The sequence below is a fragment of the Onychostoma macrolepis genome, chromosome 24 (genome assembly GCF_012432095.1).
Source record: "Onychostoma macrolepis isolate SWU-2019 chromosome 24, ASM1243209v1, whole genome shotgun sequence".
In the NCBI taxonomy this organism is placed as follows: Eukaryota; Metazoa; Chordata; class Actinopteri; order Cypriniformes; family Cyprinidae; genus Onychostoma; species Onychostoma macrolepis.
Genome location: NC_081178.1, coordinates 7,448,259 through 7,464,810, shown reverse-complemented (window position 1 = coordinate 7,464,810; position 16,552 = coordinate 7,448,259). Strand labels below are relative to the sequence as shown.

General features: G+C 38.7%; 1 protein-coding gene across 1 annotated transcript; it reads right to left on the bottom strand.

The window, feature by feature from the left end:
- Positions 1-3,179: 3,179 nt before the first annotated feature.
- Positions 3,180-15,544, bottom strand: LOC131533672 (putative ferric-chelate reductase 1). The gene is made up of 17 exons (XM_058766061.1): positions 15,421-15,544; positions 15,123-15,303; positions 14,235-14,371; positions 13,963-14,060; positions 13,761-13,854; positions 13,458-13,649; positions 12,979-13,080; positions 12,751-12,901; positions 11,885-11,998; positions 11,680-11,795; positions 7,042-7,128; positions 5,828-5,919; positions 5,686-5,744; positions 5,462-5,602; positions 4,809-4,834; positions 4,573-4,655; positions 3,180-4,056 (listed from the first exon to the last, which is right to left on the bottom strand). The coding sequence occupies exons 2-17, from the start codon at positions 15,301-15,303 to the stop codon at positions 4,041-4,043; spliced, it is 1,689 nt and encodes a 562-aa protein (XP_058622044.1). The 5' UTR covers positions 15,421-15,544; the 3' UTR covers positions 3,180-4,040.
- Between the last annotated feature and the right edge of the window lie 1,008 nt (positions 15,545-16,552).

The window sequence follows — 16,552 nt, the reverse complement described above, 5'->3', positions numbered from 1 at the left end:
AGCCCTGCTTCTATTCAAGTCCAGGGGCCCGGGGCAGTTCTGCTATGGGCATCTCCGGATCACTGGCCCTTTATGCTAATAAACATCAGTCAGACAGTCTCTCATGATTCACGCTGCAGTTCACTGCATCAAGTCAAGTTTAAAGCAGCAAAGGGTTCAAATGAGGATTGGGAAACTCACACAAACCTCTGCGTAAAGAAAAACAAATCACTTATATATTTTGACATCCTGTTCCATGTGCCAAAGTTTCACTCTGGTTTTTCAATCGATGTCAGGGTTGTTAATTTTACCTCAGGCTGGGGTGCTATGTCCCAAATATTCCAAACGCCCACTTTGTCTGACTCCTGCCCAGTCTGCTCTTTGAAATCCATCGTAGTTCCAGCATGCATGGCTGCCTGCTACCATTTACTGAATATAAACAGTACAAGCAAGGGCGCAGAATTTAGTAGGGATGCTATAGGGACATGTCCCTTTCAATATCCAGCAACCATTAAATTGTCCCAAGCAATAATTTTGATCAAACAATTAAATATATGTGTATATAACCATTGTTGTTTTAATTTTGGCCTATCTGAAATAGGTCATACCTATTTGACTTAAATTATTCAGTTCAAGCAATTCACTTCTAAAAAAAACTAATTTTGCTTCATTTTCAGCAGTCGATTCACTATTTCAAAATTTGATTCAGATCGGGACTTCAAAGCACATATCGCGAATAATTTCGCTAACTGAATAATTTGCGATCCACACTCTGAGGTCCCGGTCTAAAATAATGGTTTGTGAATCATTTTTCAGATCGGGACTACAGAGCACAGATCGTGAAACATTTGATTTAGATCAGAACTTCGGAGCGGGTTCACAAATCTTTTGATTCAGATCGGAACTTTGGAGCGCGGATCGTGAATCATTTGATTCAGATCGGGACTTCGATGCGGGTTCACGAATCATTATTCAGATCGGGACTACGAAGCGCAGAACGTATATCATTTGGTTTAGATCGGAACTTCGGAGAGAATTTGCAAATCTTTTGATTCAGAACGGAACTTTGGAGCACGGATAGCAAATCATTTGATTCTCAGATTGGGTTTGCAAATCATTTGATTCAGATCAGGACTTCGGAGTAGATTTGCAAATCATTTGATTCAGATTGGAACTTCAGAGCAGGTTTGTGAATCTTTTGATTTAGATCGGAAGTTTGGAGCGGGTGTGCGAATCATTTGATTCAGATTGGAACTTCGGAGCGCGGAGCACTAATCAATTTGATTTAGATCAGAACTTCGAAGCAGGTTCGTTAATCTTTTGATTCAGATTGGGACTTCAGAGTGAGTTTGCAAATCACTTGATTCAGATCGGAACTTTGGAGTGGATTCACAAATTTTTTGATTTAGATCAGAACTTTTGGACGGGTTCGTGAATCTTTTGATTCAGAACGGAACTTTGGAGCACGGATCGCAAATCATTTGATTCTCAGATTGGGTTTGCAAATCATTTGATTCAGATCAGGACTTCGGAGTAGATTTGCAAATCATTTGATTCAGATTGGAACTTCAGAGCAGGTTTGTGAATCTTTTGATTTAGATCGGGAGTTTGGAGCGGGTGTGCGAATCATTTGATTCAGATTGGAACTTCGGAGCGCGGAGCGCTAATCAATTTTATTTAGATCAGAACTTCGAAGCAGGTTCGTGAATCTTTTGATTCAGATTGGGACTTCAGAGTGAGTTTGCAAATCACTTGATTCAGATCGGAACTTTGGAGTGGATTCACAAATTTTTTGATTTAGATCAGAACTTTTGGACGGGTTCGTGAATCTTTTGATTCAGAACGGAACTTTGGAGCACGGATCGCAAATCATTTGATTCTCAGATTGGGTTTGCAAATCATTTGATTCAGATCAGGACTTCGGAGTAGATTTGCAAATCATTTGATTCAGATTGGAACTTCAGAGCAGGTTTGTGAATCTTTTGATTTAGATCGGGAGTTTGAGCGGTGTGCGAATCATTTGATTCAGATTGGAACTTCGGAGCGCGGAGCGCTAATCAATTTTATTTAGATCAGAACTTCGAAGCAGGTTCGTGAATCTTTTGATTCAGATTGGGACTTCAGAGTGAGTTTGCAAATCACTTGATTCAGATTGGAACTTTGGAGTGGATTCACAAATTTTTTGATTTAGATCAGAACTTTTGGACGGGTTCGTGAATCTTTTGATTCAGATCGGAACTTCGGAGTGCGTTCACAAATCATTTGATTCAGATCAGAACTTCGGAGAGGGTTTGTGAATCATTTGATTCAGAACAGGACTTCAGAGCAAGTATCGCAAATCATTTGATTTAGATCAGGATTTGGTTGCAGGTTAGTGAATCGTTTGATTTAGATCGGAACTGCGGAGCTTGTTTGTGAATCTTTTGATTCAGATCGGGACTTGAGCACGTTCTGCAATTTTTTTTCTGATTTCATTTTTTTGTTAAACAGTACAGAACATCAAATCTACGGAACCCCACACATAACATGCAGGGAAAAAGTTAATCATGCGCACAATTAATTCTACTAATTCTAGGCCTACACTACTGTAATAAAAAGTTGTGAATTCCAGTATATTTGTTCAATGGCTGTGATTTTTTTGCATTGGTACAGAAAGAACATAAGCTGTTAATAATGTAACATAGGCCTACACATTCTGATTAGCATACGCTAACTTAGTTAAAATGACGCTAATGCATAGATGATTTTTGAACTAATTTGATTGACTGAAACAATTATATTGTTATTGTTCTTCCTAAAAACAATCAACAGTAGATTTTATTTAAAAGCAGTTCATTAATGAACGCTTCATTAATGCTTCGTTAATGAGCATTTCTTTTGTCAGTAATTTTATTGAAATTAAAAATACCACTAAGTAGAGGTCGAAGAAACTAGACAATACTTACGTTAGTTCTCTGGTTTTGGCGAAGCAGCCTATTTTAAATTTATATTTTAAATTGTGAATCGAGTTATCGTAAAGAGTTAAAAATAAAAGCTGAAATTAAATGAAGTTTAAGCAAGACTAACTGGAAATAAAAATTTTTAAAACTAATAAAAAATTTGAACTTAAAATGAAAACTGAAAATGCAAAAGCTAAAATATATATATATTAAAAAATATATATATAATAGTATATTAACATTACTAAAATAACACTGGCGTGAATGACTATCAAATCTTAAACTAACACAATAATTCAGGAGCCAAAAATATAACTTCTTGATTTGGATGAAACATACAATAAATAACATAAAATGCCCATTTTGAAACACAGAGAAGGTGAACAGTCTGATATATTATGGTTGTGACTCCTCTGATTCAAAGCAAGTTGAAAGGAAGGCCGCTGACCCCGACACAGTTGGCCTGTGAATTGGGGCACACAGCAGAGTCCTAGTATTGCACTTTTTTCCTGTCTGCTTCCTCTGTTCTGCCACGACTGCCCTCCACTTTTACCAGCCGAACACCAGGAGGCCTGTGCTGAAACAGCAAGAACCACGAGGCACAACACTGTAAAAGATGAAAGCCAACCAACTGACTTCACACAAGCTGCTAAATCAACACCAGAGTGTTTCAGTGAGGTCCTGAATGAGGAGTGCTCAAGGCTGCATTGTGGACATTAACCCATATACTGTAGCTAGGAGTTTGCTTTCACTTCTTTGTCTAATGTGAAGGCATAAATTGGGAATACTGTTGAAAATTGAATGGGTTTACTGATTACAACACATTCCTGGTCTTAATGCAAACAATTCATCTGTACATGTTTTAGTAAAAGAAATTCATGTTTTTGTAATCTTTCATAAAAGCTTATAAACTTTTTTTTTTTTTTTTCTGTATTCCATTATACTTAATACCAATGTATTAGTCCAGTTTAACTAGTTTAGCCATTCAGTTTAATTACCATTTAGCAGTAGGCTACATTTTAGGGCATCCAATTCAGCAATTAATAATCCAAAAAGGTAAACAAAATGGTCTGTTTATTAATCTATAAAATGTATGAATAAATTTCAGTTGAAGAATTGATCTCATCCCTTGAATAGTCTGAAAATGTACAATAAAAATATTACATAGTTGCATAAAAAATACCTTTTATAACACTGCCATCTAGTGGTTAAGTGCTGTTGACTTGTACACTTAAGTTACAATCGCAATATAATGTCTATATATACACATGTTCCATAAATGTTTTAATTAACATTTGTTATGTTTTAAAATAAAATAAAATATGAATAACTTATTTCCTGGCTTCTTTGATTAAATCCTAAAATAATTTCACTATTGTTTTTCCATCATAATGAGTAACGTACAGTTCCGTAATTGTAAGAACAGTCTCCTAATAGTATACTGTAGTTATGTTCCTTACTCAAAGGCACAGTGGTGAATCTCTAACTGGAGAGAATGCCATGTTAACTACAAATAACAAACAAAAAAAATCACATAGAGATTCTACTGAGCTGAACACTGAGCTCATTAGAAAAATATAACAAATACCTATATACTGTACATATACAACAAAACCAGTGAGGAAGGCCGTAGAATGTTGGGGTTATTTAAGACCTGCCTATTCCAACAAGAAGTGCTATTAAGAAGGCCAGGTTTCCCAATAAATACAGGACAAGCAGGACTGTTTCAGGTCTCATCTAACAAAAACAAACAAACAAAATATCATTTTAAAACATGAAAATTACATGATCACGTTGCTTATATGTAGTTTGCTAAATTATCTATATAATGAGATGTAAACTTCTTCATATCACTTCTTCATGAGATATAGGTCTTCATGTTAGACTTACCGATCCAAAATTGCAAATCTCAGAATCTAAAATAAAATGACAAAAGTAAAATACAAAGTTTATGCATTCTATTATTTAAATAATACATTTCCAAAATCTTACTTCCTAGAAAAACAAATAAATAATACAATATTTTATTCAAATATACACTACTGTTCAAGTTTCGGGTGAGTTGTTATATAATACTTTTATTTAGCAAGTGTGCATTAAATTGATTAAAAGTGACACATTTATAATGTTAAAAAATGTTAAAATAAATGCTGTTCTTTTGAACTTTCTATTCATCAGAGAATCCAAAACAATTCCACAAAAATATTGACACAAGTTTCAACACTGACGATGAGAAATGCTGAAAACTGAAGTAATTGCCGTTTACCAAAAAACAGCAATTACATTTTGAAATATATAAAAATAGTAAGCAATTATTTTAAATTGTAATAATATTTCACAATATTACTGTTTTTTTTTTCTGTATTTTTATCAACTAAATGAAGCTTTTGTGAGAACTAGACACTTTCAAAAAATAAATAAATAAAAATGTATATATATATATATATATATATATATATAATCTTTCCAACCCCTTTTGAACAGTAGTGTAAATAAATAAATAAATATATTTTTCAAAATAATAAATGTGAATGCAGCGTTACCCTTTTTCTTGGCACGCAGGTTAAGATCTTGAAGAATGTATGTCAGGGCCTCCCAGGTAACAAAACCTCCCATAACTTTTAACATCCATCCATCCTCCTTATATTCTTCAAACAGTGCCAGACCAGTGAAAATTGCAGCAACTGTGTCACAGAATAAAAAGCGATTTTGTTTTCTTCTGAGGAAATAGAAAATGCTGATAAAGATAATAAAGTTGTTGTCATACCTGCGAGGCCTTTGATAGCTAAAGCAATGAAGGAATGGGCCCAGTTAAAAATAAACCTCCTGCAAAGAAAACCATCACATTAACAGTAATGCTTCCCCCTCATTTTTCCATTTCTTATTTGGTTAAGAGAAGTTTCTCTCACCGTTCGTGATTTGGCTCACAGCGGAAAGCAGCAACTATGGGCTGAATAAGACTGAGGATCATCACCAAACAGCCCAGGACCGGATGAGCCCCCTACACACACAGAGACACTCCACTTTAATCATCTGAAATAAACAGTATTTCAGTATAAAACCCTTTATATTTTATATATCTGTTTGGAAATGCATTTTTACGGCCAAATTCTTTTTTTTTTAAAGAATGTTCTGCCATTCCATTTTTAATATTCCATTTGTTGTCATCATATTGCTGCTGTTGCTGTTTTTAGGCGACTAGACACACTGTAAAAAGTGATAAATTGACTTAACTTAAAAAAATTGAGGAAACCTGTTGCCTTAAAATTTTTAAGCAAATGATAATTAAAAAAAATAAGTTAAGTGAATTGACAATTGTTAATGTGTATAATTATTTGGCACATTGATATTCTGATCATATTTTTTTCCAAGCACATTTTACCAATTTCAAACCACATCAATCTTAAAGGGATACTCCACCCGAAAATGAAAATTTTGTCATTAATCACTTACCCCCATGTCGTTCCAAACCCGCAAAAGCTTCGTTCGTTCTTGGAACACAATTTAAGATATTTTGGATGAATGGACAATGGACGCAAAGTGCGTACACTATTCTCTGTCATCAGTAACGCATGGATACGTATTGTACGTTTATTTGCACTTTGATTAGAATGGAAACAGCGTATCCATGCGTTACTGATGACAGAGAATAGCGTACGCACTTTGCGTCCATCGGATACTCTCCAAAATGGCGCTACGTTGACACAGAGAGGAGACGAATTGTTAAATAAATGTTGTTATTTTTATTTTCTTTGCGTACAAAAAGTATTCTCATCGCTTCATAAGATTCAGATTGAACCACTGATGGCAGATGGACTATTTTGGCAATGTTTTTTTATACTTTTCTGTGCCTTGATAGTGTAATTTACTTGGCAGTCAATGGGACAGTCACAAACCTCCCGGTTTTCATCCAAAATATCTTAAATTGTGTTCCGAAGATGAACGAAGCTTTTACGGGTTTGGAACGACATGGGGGTAAGTGATTAATGACAAGATTTTCATTTTGGGGTGGAGTATCCCTTTAATAACTACTATTAATTTTGTATTTAATCATTTAAAAGTGATATATAATTGTCCATGAAGGCAATTTATGTATGTATTTATTTATTTTATTTTAGCTTACCCCACTCCAATCCCGAGCATAAGAAAACACCAGTATGAATGCGATGGCTGTGGCAGTGACTGACAGGGCCATCAGAGACACGTGGGCCTTTAGAACAAGAAATAAACTATATTTAGTTATTACAAACATTTAGCAGGTTACACTTACTGTAGGTCTTCAACAACATTACATTATGCATAAAAATCAGTCCATGCACATTCAAATGAAAACATTAAAACAGTTGAAACACACAATTTGAATGTACATTAGCCACTGTCACAAAGCACGGTCAAACACAACAGGTGAGTAATAACAAACAGGTTTATTGAAGGGAATCAGGATCGAGTCTGACCAAATGCAGGCGAGTGAGCAAGTTATAGTGGAGCTCAGTTTGCTTAGCTGTGGTTGTGATGTCGTGTCTTTGTTCACAGGTTTGGATCGGATGTCTCAGGCTTCGAGGGAAGATCGGCAAGGAATCCAATGGGTAAGTTTTAGAGGTAAGTCGGGAGCGTTGAAAGAGTCCAGAGCTGTCCATGGCCACAGCCTCTGGGCGTGGGACGTTTGGGATGAGTGCGGTGGAACTCTTCAAGCAGTAAGGGGTCTAGGATGTCGTCCCTGGCCACCCAGGATCGTTCCTCTGGTCCGCATCCTTCCCAGTCGACGATACTCCAGCCTTCCGCCCCGTCGCCGTGAGTCCAGGATTTCCTTGACTAGATAGACGGAGGGTTGCTTGAGGATTTCTGGGGAGGAGGTTCGTCCACTTCCGTGAGTGCTGGTGCAGAGGGAGAACAGGGTTTAAGGAGAGACACGTGGAATGAGGGATGAATTTTGTACCTGGGTGGGAGTTGTAGTTCGTAGGTAACCTCATTAATCTGCCTCTGTATCGGAAAGGGACCAATGTAGCGGGGGCAGGCGGAGGCGTAGATCCCGGGTGGACAGCCAGACCTTGTCTCTGGGATGGTAGGTGGGAGTTGTGGTTCGTTGGGCATCTGCAAAGGTTTTATGCCTCCGCACTGCACGTTGGAGGTGGACGTGAGCTGAGTCCCACACTCTCTCACTCGGAACCAGTGGTCTACAGCTGGAACCTCCGACAGCTCTCCTGTCCACGGGAAGAGCGGTGGTTGGTACCCAAGTATGCACTGTAATGGTGTAAGGCCTGTGATATTTTGTTGCAGTGAGTTCTGTGCATACTCGGCCCATGGGAGGAAGCGGCTCCAGCTGTGCTGATCGTCGTGACAGTATGCCCGGAGGTAACGTCCGAGTTCCTGGATCTTGCGCTCAGTCTGGCCATTTGTCTGGGGGTGATAGCTTGAGGACAAGCTGACCGTGACGCCCAGCAACCTGAAGAAGGACTTCCACACGTGGGAAATTAACTGAGGACCTCTGTCAGAGACTATGTCTTCAGGTATTCCGAAATTTCGGAACACGAGATTGAATAAGTGTTCTGCCGTCTCCATGGCACTGGGGAGTCCTTTGAGGAGGATGAATTTGCAAGCTTTGTAAAAGCGATCGACTGCAACCAGCACACAAGTGTTACCTTCGGAATTAGGTAGGTCCGTCACGAAGTCAATTCCCAAGTGTGACCAAGGTCGATGAGGGATTGGTAACGGCTTTAGCTTGCCTACTGGGAGATGCCGGGGGGTCCTAGACATGGTGCAGACTGAGCAACTGCGGACGTACCTGATGACATCCCGGGTCATACTAGGCCACCAGTATCAAGCTTGAAGGAGCGAGAGGGTCCTGTGGCTGCCTGGATGTCCAGAGCCCGGTACGTTGTGGACTGAGCCCGGAAGGGAGTGTCGTTGGGTGGTCGGTACGTACGTCCATCGAATGGGACTTACAACCATGGCTGGAGGGAGAATGGGTTCAGGATCGGTGGGAGCATTGGGAGAGTCCATTCTGGAGACGGCATCGGCCTTGTTGTTGCAACTTCCGGGGCGGTAGGTTATGGAGAACTGGAACCTGGTGAAGAACAGAGCCCAGCGGGCTTGACGTGGGTTGAGTCTTTTTGCATCTCGGAGATACTGGAGGTTTTTATGGTCGGTGATGACTGTGAATGTGTGGTTTGCTCCCTCCAGCCAGTGCCGCCTCTCTTCCAGGGCAAGTTTGATGGCCAATAACTCCCGGTTCCCGATGTCATAATTCTGCTCCGCTGAGGTCAGTTTCTTCGAATAGTATGCGCAAGGATGGAGGCTAGGAGGCTGACCGTGGTATTGGGACAGCACGGCCCCAACGCCGGTGGTGGAGGTGTCGACTTCAACAACAAAGGGAGCTGAAGGATCCGGATGGTGTAGGATGGGGGCCGTGCTGAAGGCTGTCTGCAGTTTCTTGAAGGCTTCGTGGGCGGTGGAGTTCCAGGACAGGGACTTGGGTTTTCCTCAGAGTAGGGACGTTAAAGGGGCTGTGTGAGTACTGAAATTCTTGATAAAGCGACGGTAAAAGTTGGCAAATCCCAGGAACTGCTGGAGCTCTTTAATGGTCTGGGGACGAGGCCAATTTCTCACAGCATCTACCTTCCCCTGGTCCATTTGAATCCCCTCTTGGCCTACGAGGTAACCTAAGAACTGCACCGTGGGGCGATGGAATTTGCATTTCTCCAGCTTCAGGAAGAGATGGTGTTCTCTGAGCTTCTGAAGGACCTGCTTGACGTGTTGGCGATGTTCAGCCTGGTTCCGGGAGTAGATTAGTATATCGTCAATGTACACAATCACAAAGCGATGGAGGAACTCCCGGAACACCTCGTTCATAAATCCCTGAAAGACTGATGGGGCCTTGGCCAGCCCATATGGCATAACAAGATATTCATACTGCCCCGACGAAGTGATGAATGCCATCTTCCATTCGTCCCCTTTTTGGATACGAACGAGGTTGTACGCGCTTCGCAAGTCCAGCTTGGAGAATATACGGTGGCTGGGACCAGGGGAAGAGGGTAAGGCAGCTTCACTGTTTGAGAATTGAGAGCTCGGTAATCAATACAGGGCCGCAAGCCCCCGTCTTCTTACCCACGAAGAAACTGGAAGCCGCCGGAGAGGTGGAAGGTCAGATGAATCCATGGTTGAGAGCCTCCTTGATATAGTCCTCCATTGCCTTGCGCTCCGGGATGGACAGGGGGTAAACTCTACCCTTGGGGAGTTTTGTTCCAGGCAGCAAGTCGATGGCACAATCCCATGGCCGGTGTGGTGGCAATTTGGTGGCTGCCTGCTTACTGAAGACATCCTGGAACGCCACATAATCAGATGGGACCTTGACTTCTTCCTGGGGCTCAGGACTTTCGATGAGCGTGGAGGCAACGTGAACGATGCTGGAACTCTGGCAAGGAGTGGGTACTGACGAGAGGCAGTGACGGTGACAGTATTCGCTCCAGTGAGTAACTTCACTCAGGTCCCATCTGATCACTGGAGAATGGAGCACGAGCCAGGGGCGTCCCAGGATGATATCCACCGTGGGTCCCTCCAGTACCAGAAAGGTGATCTCTTCCTCACGCAGCTGTCTGACCTTGAGCTTCATTGCGGGTGCTTGGCATTTAACCTTTCCACACCCTAGCGGTTTTCCCTGAATGGTTTTGACTCCGAACTCCTGGGCATGGCGCTTCCGGGGGAGTTGAAGGTGTTTCAATAGGTCCTGGGAAATGAAATTGCCTGAGGAGCCCGAGTCGACGAGGGCAGATACTGCAACAGAATGATTGTCGGAGAATAGTTGAACTGGGAGTAAAGAAAGGGTTGAGACAACAGGATCCAACTGAAGGGTACTCACTGCAGGGCATGGTGGCCGGACAGAGCAGGTCTTGATGTAGTGGTCGGGATCAGCACAGTAGAGGCACAATCCAGCCGCCAGACGGCGTGCCCATTCCGAGGGGGTGAGTCGAGTGTTATCCACTTGCATAGGTTCTGGTACTGTTGATTAGTGTCAGCAGGTGCGTGCAATCAGAAGTCAGGTGATTGTGAGCGGGTGATTGTGCTGGGTGGTGACTGTTGTGATGGTGATTGATCCCTGACAGCCACATCCAGTCCAATCATTTTTAAAAGTGCTGATATTGTGCTGAAATGTAAATTAGTCTATATTATCTTTGTATTTATAGAACAGTTATGTTATATAATGCAATAAAGGTTAATGACAAGTGATGTTCATACACCATAACTAGCTTCTTATCTTATCTTGCTCACACTAACTGCACATACACTTTTCCCTACAACTTATTACTGCAAATCATTTATCAAAGAAATTTTCCCACTGTCATAATGATGAAACATACATGTCAACATGACACATGTTATTCACTTACAAATGAGCTGATGAGCTTGATAAAGCGGCCCACATGGGCAGGACTTTTTTTATGGGCAGGAGGTTTTGTTTAGACAGCATGCTAGCCAACTAATCTGAATCTGATTTCCCCCATTTTTACAATCCTGATCCAGACAAATTCATGTCTGATTTTTAAGAGTAAGAGTTGTACATGGCACGAATAAGACCTAGGTCATGGGTTTGCTTGCATGGATTAAAAGTATGTGTATTTTGCATGCAACAAAACATTTTCTAAATGCATATGCATAAATCTGCATGCAATCTGAACTATGGTTACTAAACCTGACTACAGTATCTAAATGGATGGATCAGATGTTATCATTTACGCAGTGTGCACCGTCAGTCAGCATTACTTACCATAAACCAGAAATCTTTACAGCAGCAACCGTGGTCCTTGGCAACTCCCTTTAAATAGCGTGCTATGAGCATCCCTATACTGCCCGTGGTCATCCAGGAGATTAACATCAGGCAACCTGAAGCAGATCAGTATCATCAGGACCACAATAACGCTGATGTGGATCTAATGTGGATCCAGAGGCAGCCTGTCATGTGATGTACTCACCGTGTGCTTTAACAATCGCTGGGAATTCTTCAGCACTTGTAACGACCTGGCTTGGATCCTGTAAATTAGCCTTGGTACTACTGACATATTTATTTGTGTGGATCTGGATATTACCTACAAATGAAGATAATCATTCAGTTAGACGAACCAAATAAAGATTCTGTCATCATTTACTCATGCTATTCCACTTTTTCTTCTAGAAATCACAAAGGGAGATGTTTTGAAGAAAGTTCATGCTGCTCTTTTGCATACAATGAAAGCATACAATGACTAGGGACAGTCAAGCTTAGAAAAGCACCATCAATTTAGCATAAAAGAGTCAAGTCTTCTGATGCCGACTGATATATTTCTCTGAGGAATTTTCATTATTCACTGACAATCTCATCTTCTGTATATTCAAATTTTTTGAGCATTCCGCTGAACATCATTACATGCGTTTAACAGAAGAATGAAAAATCATCAGAGTTTGCAAGAACATGAGGGTGAGTAAAGGATAAGAGATTTTTCATCCTCATACAGGAAAATTTTCATATATTTAAACAAAACGAAAGCATAATATCAGAGCTGTCATTGTTAACTAAATCTAAAACTAAAACTATTCAAAATTAAAAACTAAAACTAATTACTAAAATTAAGAGTGAAACAAAAATAAAGCCAAATAGAAAATAATAAAAGACCATAAAACATTACTAAAACTTCAACTAAAATTAAACTGTCAAATGTAATGTAGTGTTATTTTAGTCAAATTTCATACTGATAATATAAAACAGATTATCAATACGAAATTAGACTAAAATAACAATACATTACCATTTGACAGTTTTTGGTCAATTTTGTTTTGATTTATACAACATAGAAGCACAGACCTTGACTGCTGGAGGGTCCGGCAGCAATCATGAGGTAGTACTCGCTAGTAGACGTTGCTCTACTTCCTGTGCTAATGACATTACGGGATGTAAAAGAACAATTGATAGTATTTCCATTCATCAGCGTTGTCCTGATATCAGTCACATTCCCCTGTAAACATGTAGAATATGTGTGATTGACGATATTTTATCACAAAACAGAAATGGTGGCATAATAGAGGAATATACCAGTGAGAGAATAGTTGGAGCTGTTTTTCCTGTGGAAATAGCATGTTGCACTTGGAGGTTGCCGCTGCTGTCCTTACCACAGATGTAGATGTCGTCATTGCCCTGAAAATATAAAACAACCAAAAAAAAAAACATGAGAACATATTGCTATCTCATTGTTCCTGGAAAAACAAAATCACATATGTGGTTTGCAGATATTTTTTTGTGGAATGCATAATTAGTCAATGCTGACAGAGGTCGGTCTCCAGATAAGATTCAGCTCAGTTCAGCAGATGTAGATCTCATGTTTCAGAAAAAAGAATAAAATAATATGTCCAACACCCATTTACAGTTTATTGACACATAACTGATATCCAGGCCTACACAGAGTCTGTGGAACACCATCAGTCTCAAAGTTCTACACACTTCATATTATATGTAGGTTTGTATATTCAATATTTTTAGACAAATAAAGAGGAAAAGGCCTGCTGATATCTCACCATTTCCTTGTCATCTGAAAACCCAATAGCAACGTATCCATCAGCTTGCCCAAACATTTCAATCCTCATTTCTGATTGGTTAGATGATGTCTGAACTGCCATGAAGTAGCAGGCTGTGTTGGCAGTTGGGTCACAGCTGCTGGGCTGACTGAAGCAGACTTTGGTTTTCCCACAATCAGGATTTGATGAAACCTAAAGTGAACAGAGAAATTTCTGCTGAATATAAAACAACCTACAGCACAAATCGATAGATAATTCATTTTCTTAGTTTTCATGCTCGTTTAAAATAAAAGCTAGACTTACAGTCGGAGCTGCAGTTGCAGGAGTTCCTGTATATACCACAGCAGAGCTCTTGACACCAACCCAAAAGGTAGTAAAATTTTTTACAAATGTTGCTCTGAAACAACCCCAAATGTTCCATTACAAACCATACTGAGAAATAAAAAAATAAGTATAAGCATCATACAAAAGTTAAACAACACACTCAAGACATTAAAAATGATACCTGAATTCTATATCACCGAGCTGTCCAGATGTAGGGGCCGTCCATTTAGCTTCAATTGAACTTTTATTACGGTTTGATGTGTGAGAGACGGAACTATTCTGAATAATATCATAATATAAATAATACTATAATATAAAAAAATGTATTATTTAAATACAAATATATATAAGTAGCCTTTACCACTTTCTCTGTATATAAAATAACATAATTTGATATATAATTGTAAGTTTCTTCTGCATCAAATGCTATGTAAATAATATATATAAACTCACAGCCACTCCATCGCAGGAGAGGAACTGCACATTAATGTCCGTCACATTAAAAGTGCCGATGGGAGTAGATGATCCGACTTGACGTGCTTGTAACATAAACCCTTTAAATTGATCTGCTGATTGGTTGTTTAGCGATACTGAGAAAGAAGAAACAGTTCAGTCGAACATCCTTACATAAAGACAGACCCTGATCTAACTTACATGAACTGATATCATGACCAGCTGTAAACAACATTTCACTGTTTACTGTCAATAGTGTTGTGTAGTATACTATAGTATAGTATGTATATATCATAAATGCATTACATTACATTGAGTAACAGAAACAGCACTTTTTAAATATGCTATTTTATAAGCATTTATAGCATGTGGTGTAACATTTAATAGCAACTCATTTCTAAAAGTTAGTTCTAAATGTAGTAGTATACTGTAAACATAATAAAATTAACAATAAAATTATTTTAATGATAACACTTTATTATAAGGTCTCATTTATTATCGTTAATACATTAGCAAACATTATGAGTGAAAAATATGAGCATTATTATTGTAAAGTGTAACCATTTAAATGATTATTGATTGACTGACTGATTGACTCTGAAATACTTCATTCTTAGTTAATGCAGGGCATTCTGTATTCAATTATTATTATTTTTGTCCAGGAAGTAGGCCTATTGTACAACTGACCTACTCAACTGTTGACCATTTCCACACCCCACACCAAATTGTAGAATTATAAATTCAACATCATTAAGAAATAACAAAAATATGGCAATTACGTCCACAACTTTGTCCACATGCAAGGTATGCAACTTCATGAGGTAAAAACAGCTATGAAAGGTCTTTTCAGCTCTTGAAAGCAAAGTAGCTGCAGTAGAACAGCCTCACCTGTGATTTGATCTCCCTCTTTAAAGGTGGTCTTGTCAGCAGTGACGGTGAACGGAGCAGAGCTGGACTGAGCGATGTTAGACCCGTGACCAGGCGTCATAGATCCACAAACAGCACCGACACGTCCGTTACCGTAACAGTGCACGACCCCAACACAGCACAGGAGAACATACAGAAACATCTGTGGAGATTCACAAACTCACTGTGAGTAATAAAACCATCATCAGGAGTAGCGATATCAATGATCAGCGACAGGGGGGTAAAGTGAGAGAACGAAAAATCTTGTTAAAAAAAAAACCTTTCGCAGGAAAATTCGGTGGATGCTCCTGCTACCGGCTTTGTTTTGGCTGAAACTATTTGTGCGCTCAAGAATCCAGTCACTGCTTCACTGTAGCGTATTGTCATTGTGGGCGGGGTTTACCTGAACAGGTAACTGATGCTGTAAGGTAACAGTGGGCGATCATGAGATCCCGTGACTAGGTAAGCAAAGGTTTTTTTTTGTTTGTTTGTTTGTTTGTTTTTTGTACTTCTGCTGAAACAATGAGAAACACATGCTTGCTTTCAGTCTCTTTTAATTAAAGCAAAGTAGCCTGTCAATAAAAATAAAATAAAATAACTATAGGTTGTTTTCCAGATGAAATATTGGTCTTACCTGCAACTTTTTAAAGAAAACATCATAAACATCTCCCGAAAAGTGGGAAACAATATGTCTATACAAATTGTATTTTTGTATTCAACTGTCTCAGTGGAGATTGTGAAGATCAGATATCAGCCCCAGTTAAAAAACAGCTCTATTGTACGCATAATGGTATAATTATGCAATATTTTCCCCATGCTGTATTTTCAACAGAAAATTATAAAAAATAAAATTAAAAAAAAGTTAATTAAAGTTAAAAATGGGGGAAGCAATATGAAAATTGTGAAACCCATTTATCCTTATAATGTTATAATGTCACTCATTATATATTGTAATGTCATATTTATCATTATAATGCTACAATGTAAAATGGCCAAATTCTCCTCTAATTTAATTCATGTTTCTTATGCAGATTTATATACATTTATAGGCTTGGATCTCCTAAAAAATTAATTGAGTGGATTATTAATATATATTTTATTTATTTATTTATTTTATTTATTAATTAAATTTATTTTAATTTGAAGAAGTGCTAAAACCCTTATTTTACATATTTTTTTCTTGTTTCAATTATGATATTTTACTTTAATTTTACGGTTTTTGTTTGGCAGGCATAGCTGCCATTCATTTGACTGTTTTTACACAAACACTGTTATTTTACAAATCATCACAGTCAAAAACTTCAATAAAGTGTCAAAGCAAGCTCAAGATGGTAAATTAACAGTTTTATTTGGAAGACAAAATACAAAGTATGTACAAATTTAAAAAAAAATTAATTTTACATTCCAGTTTT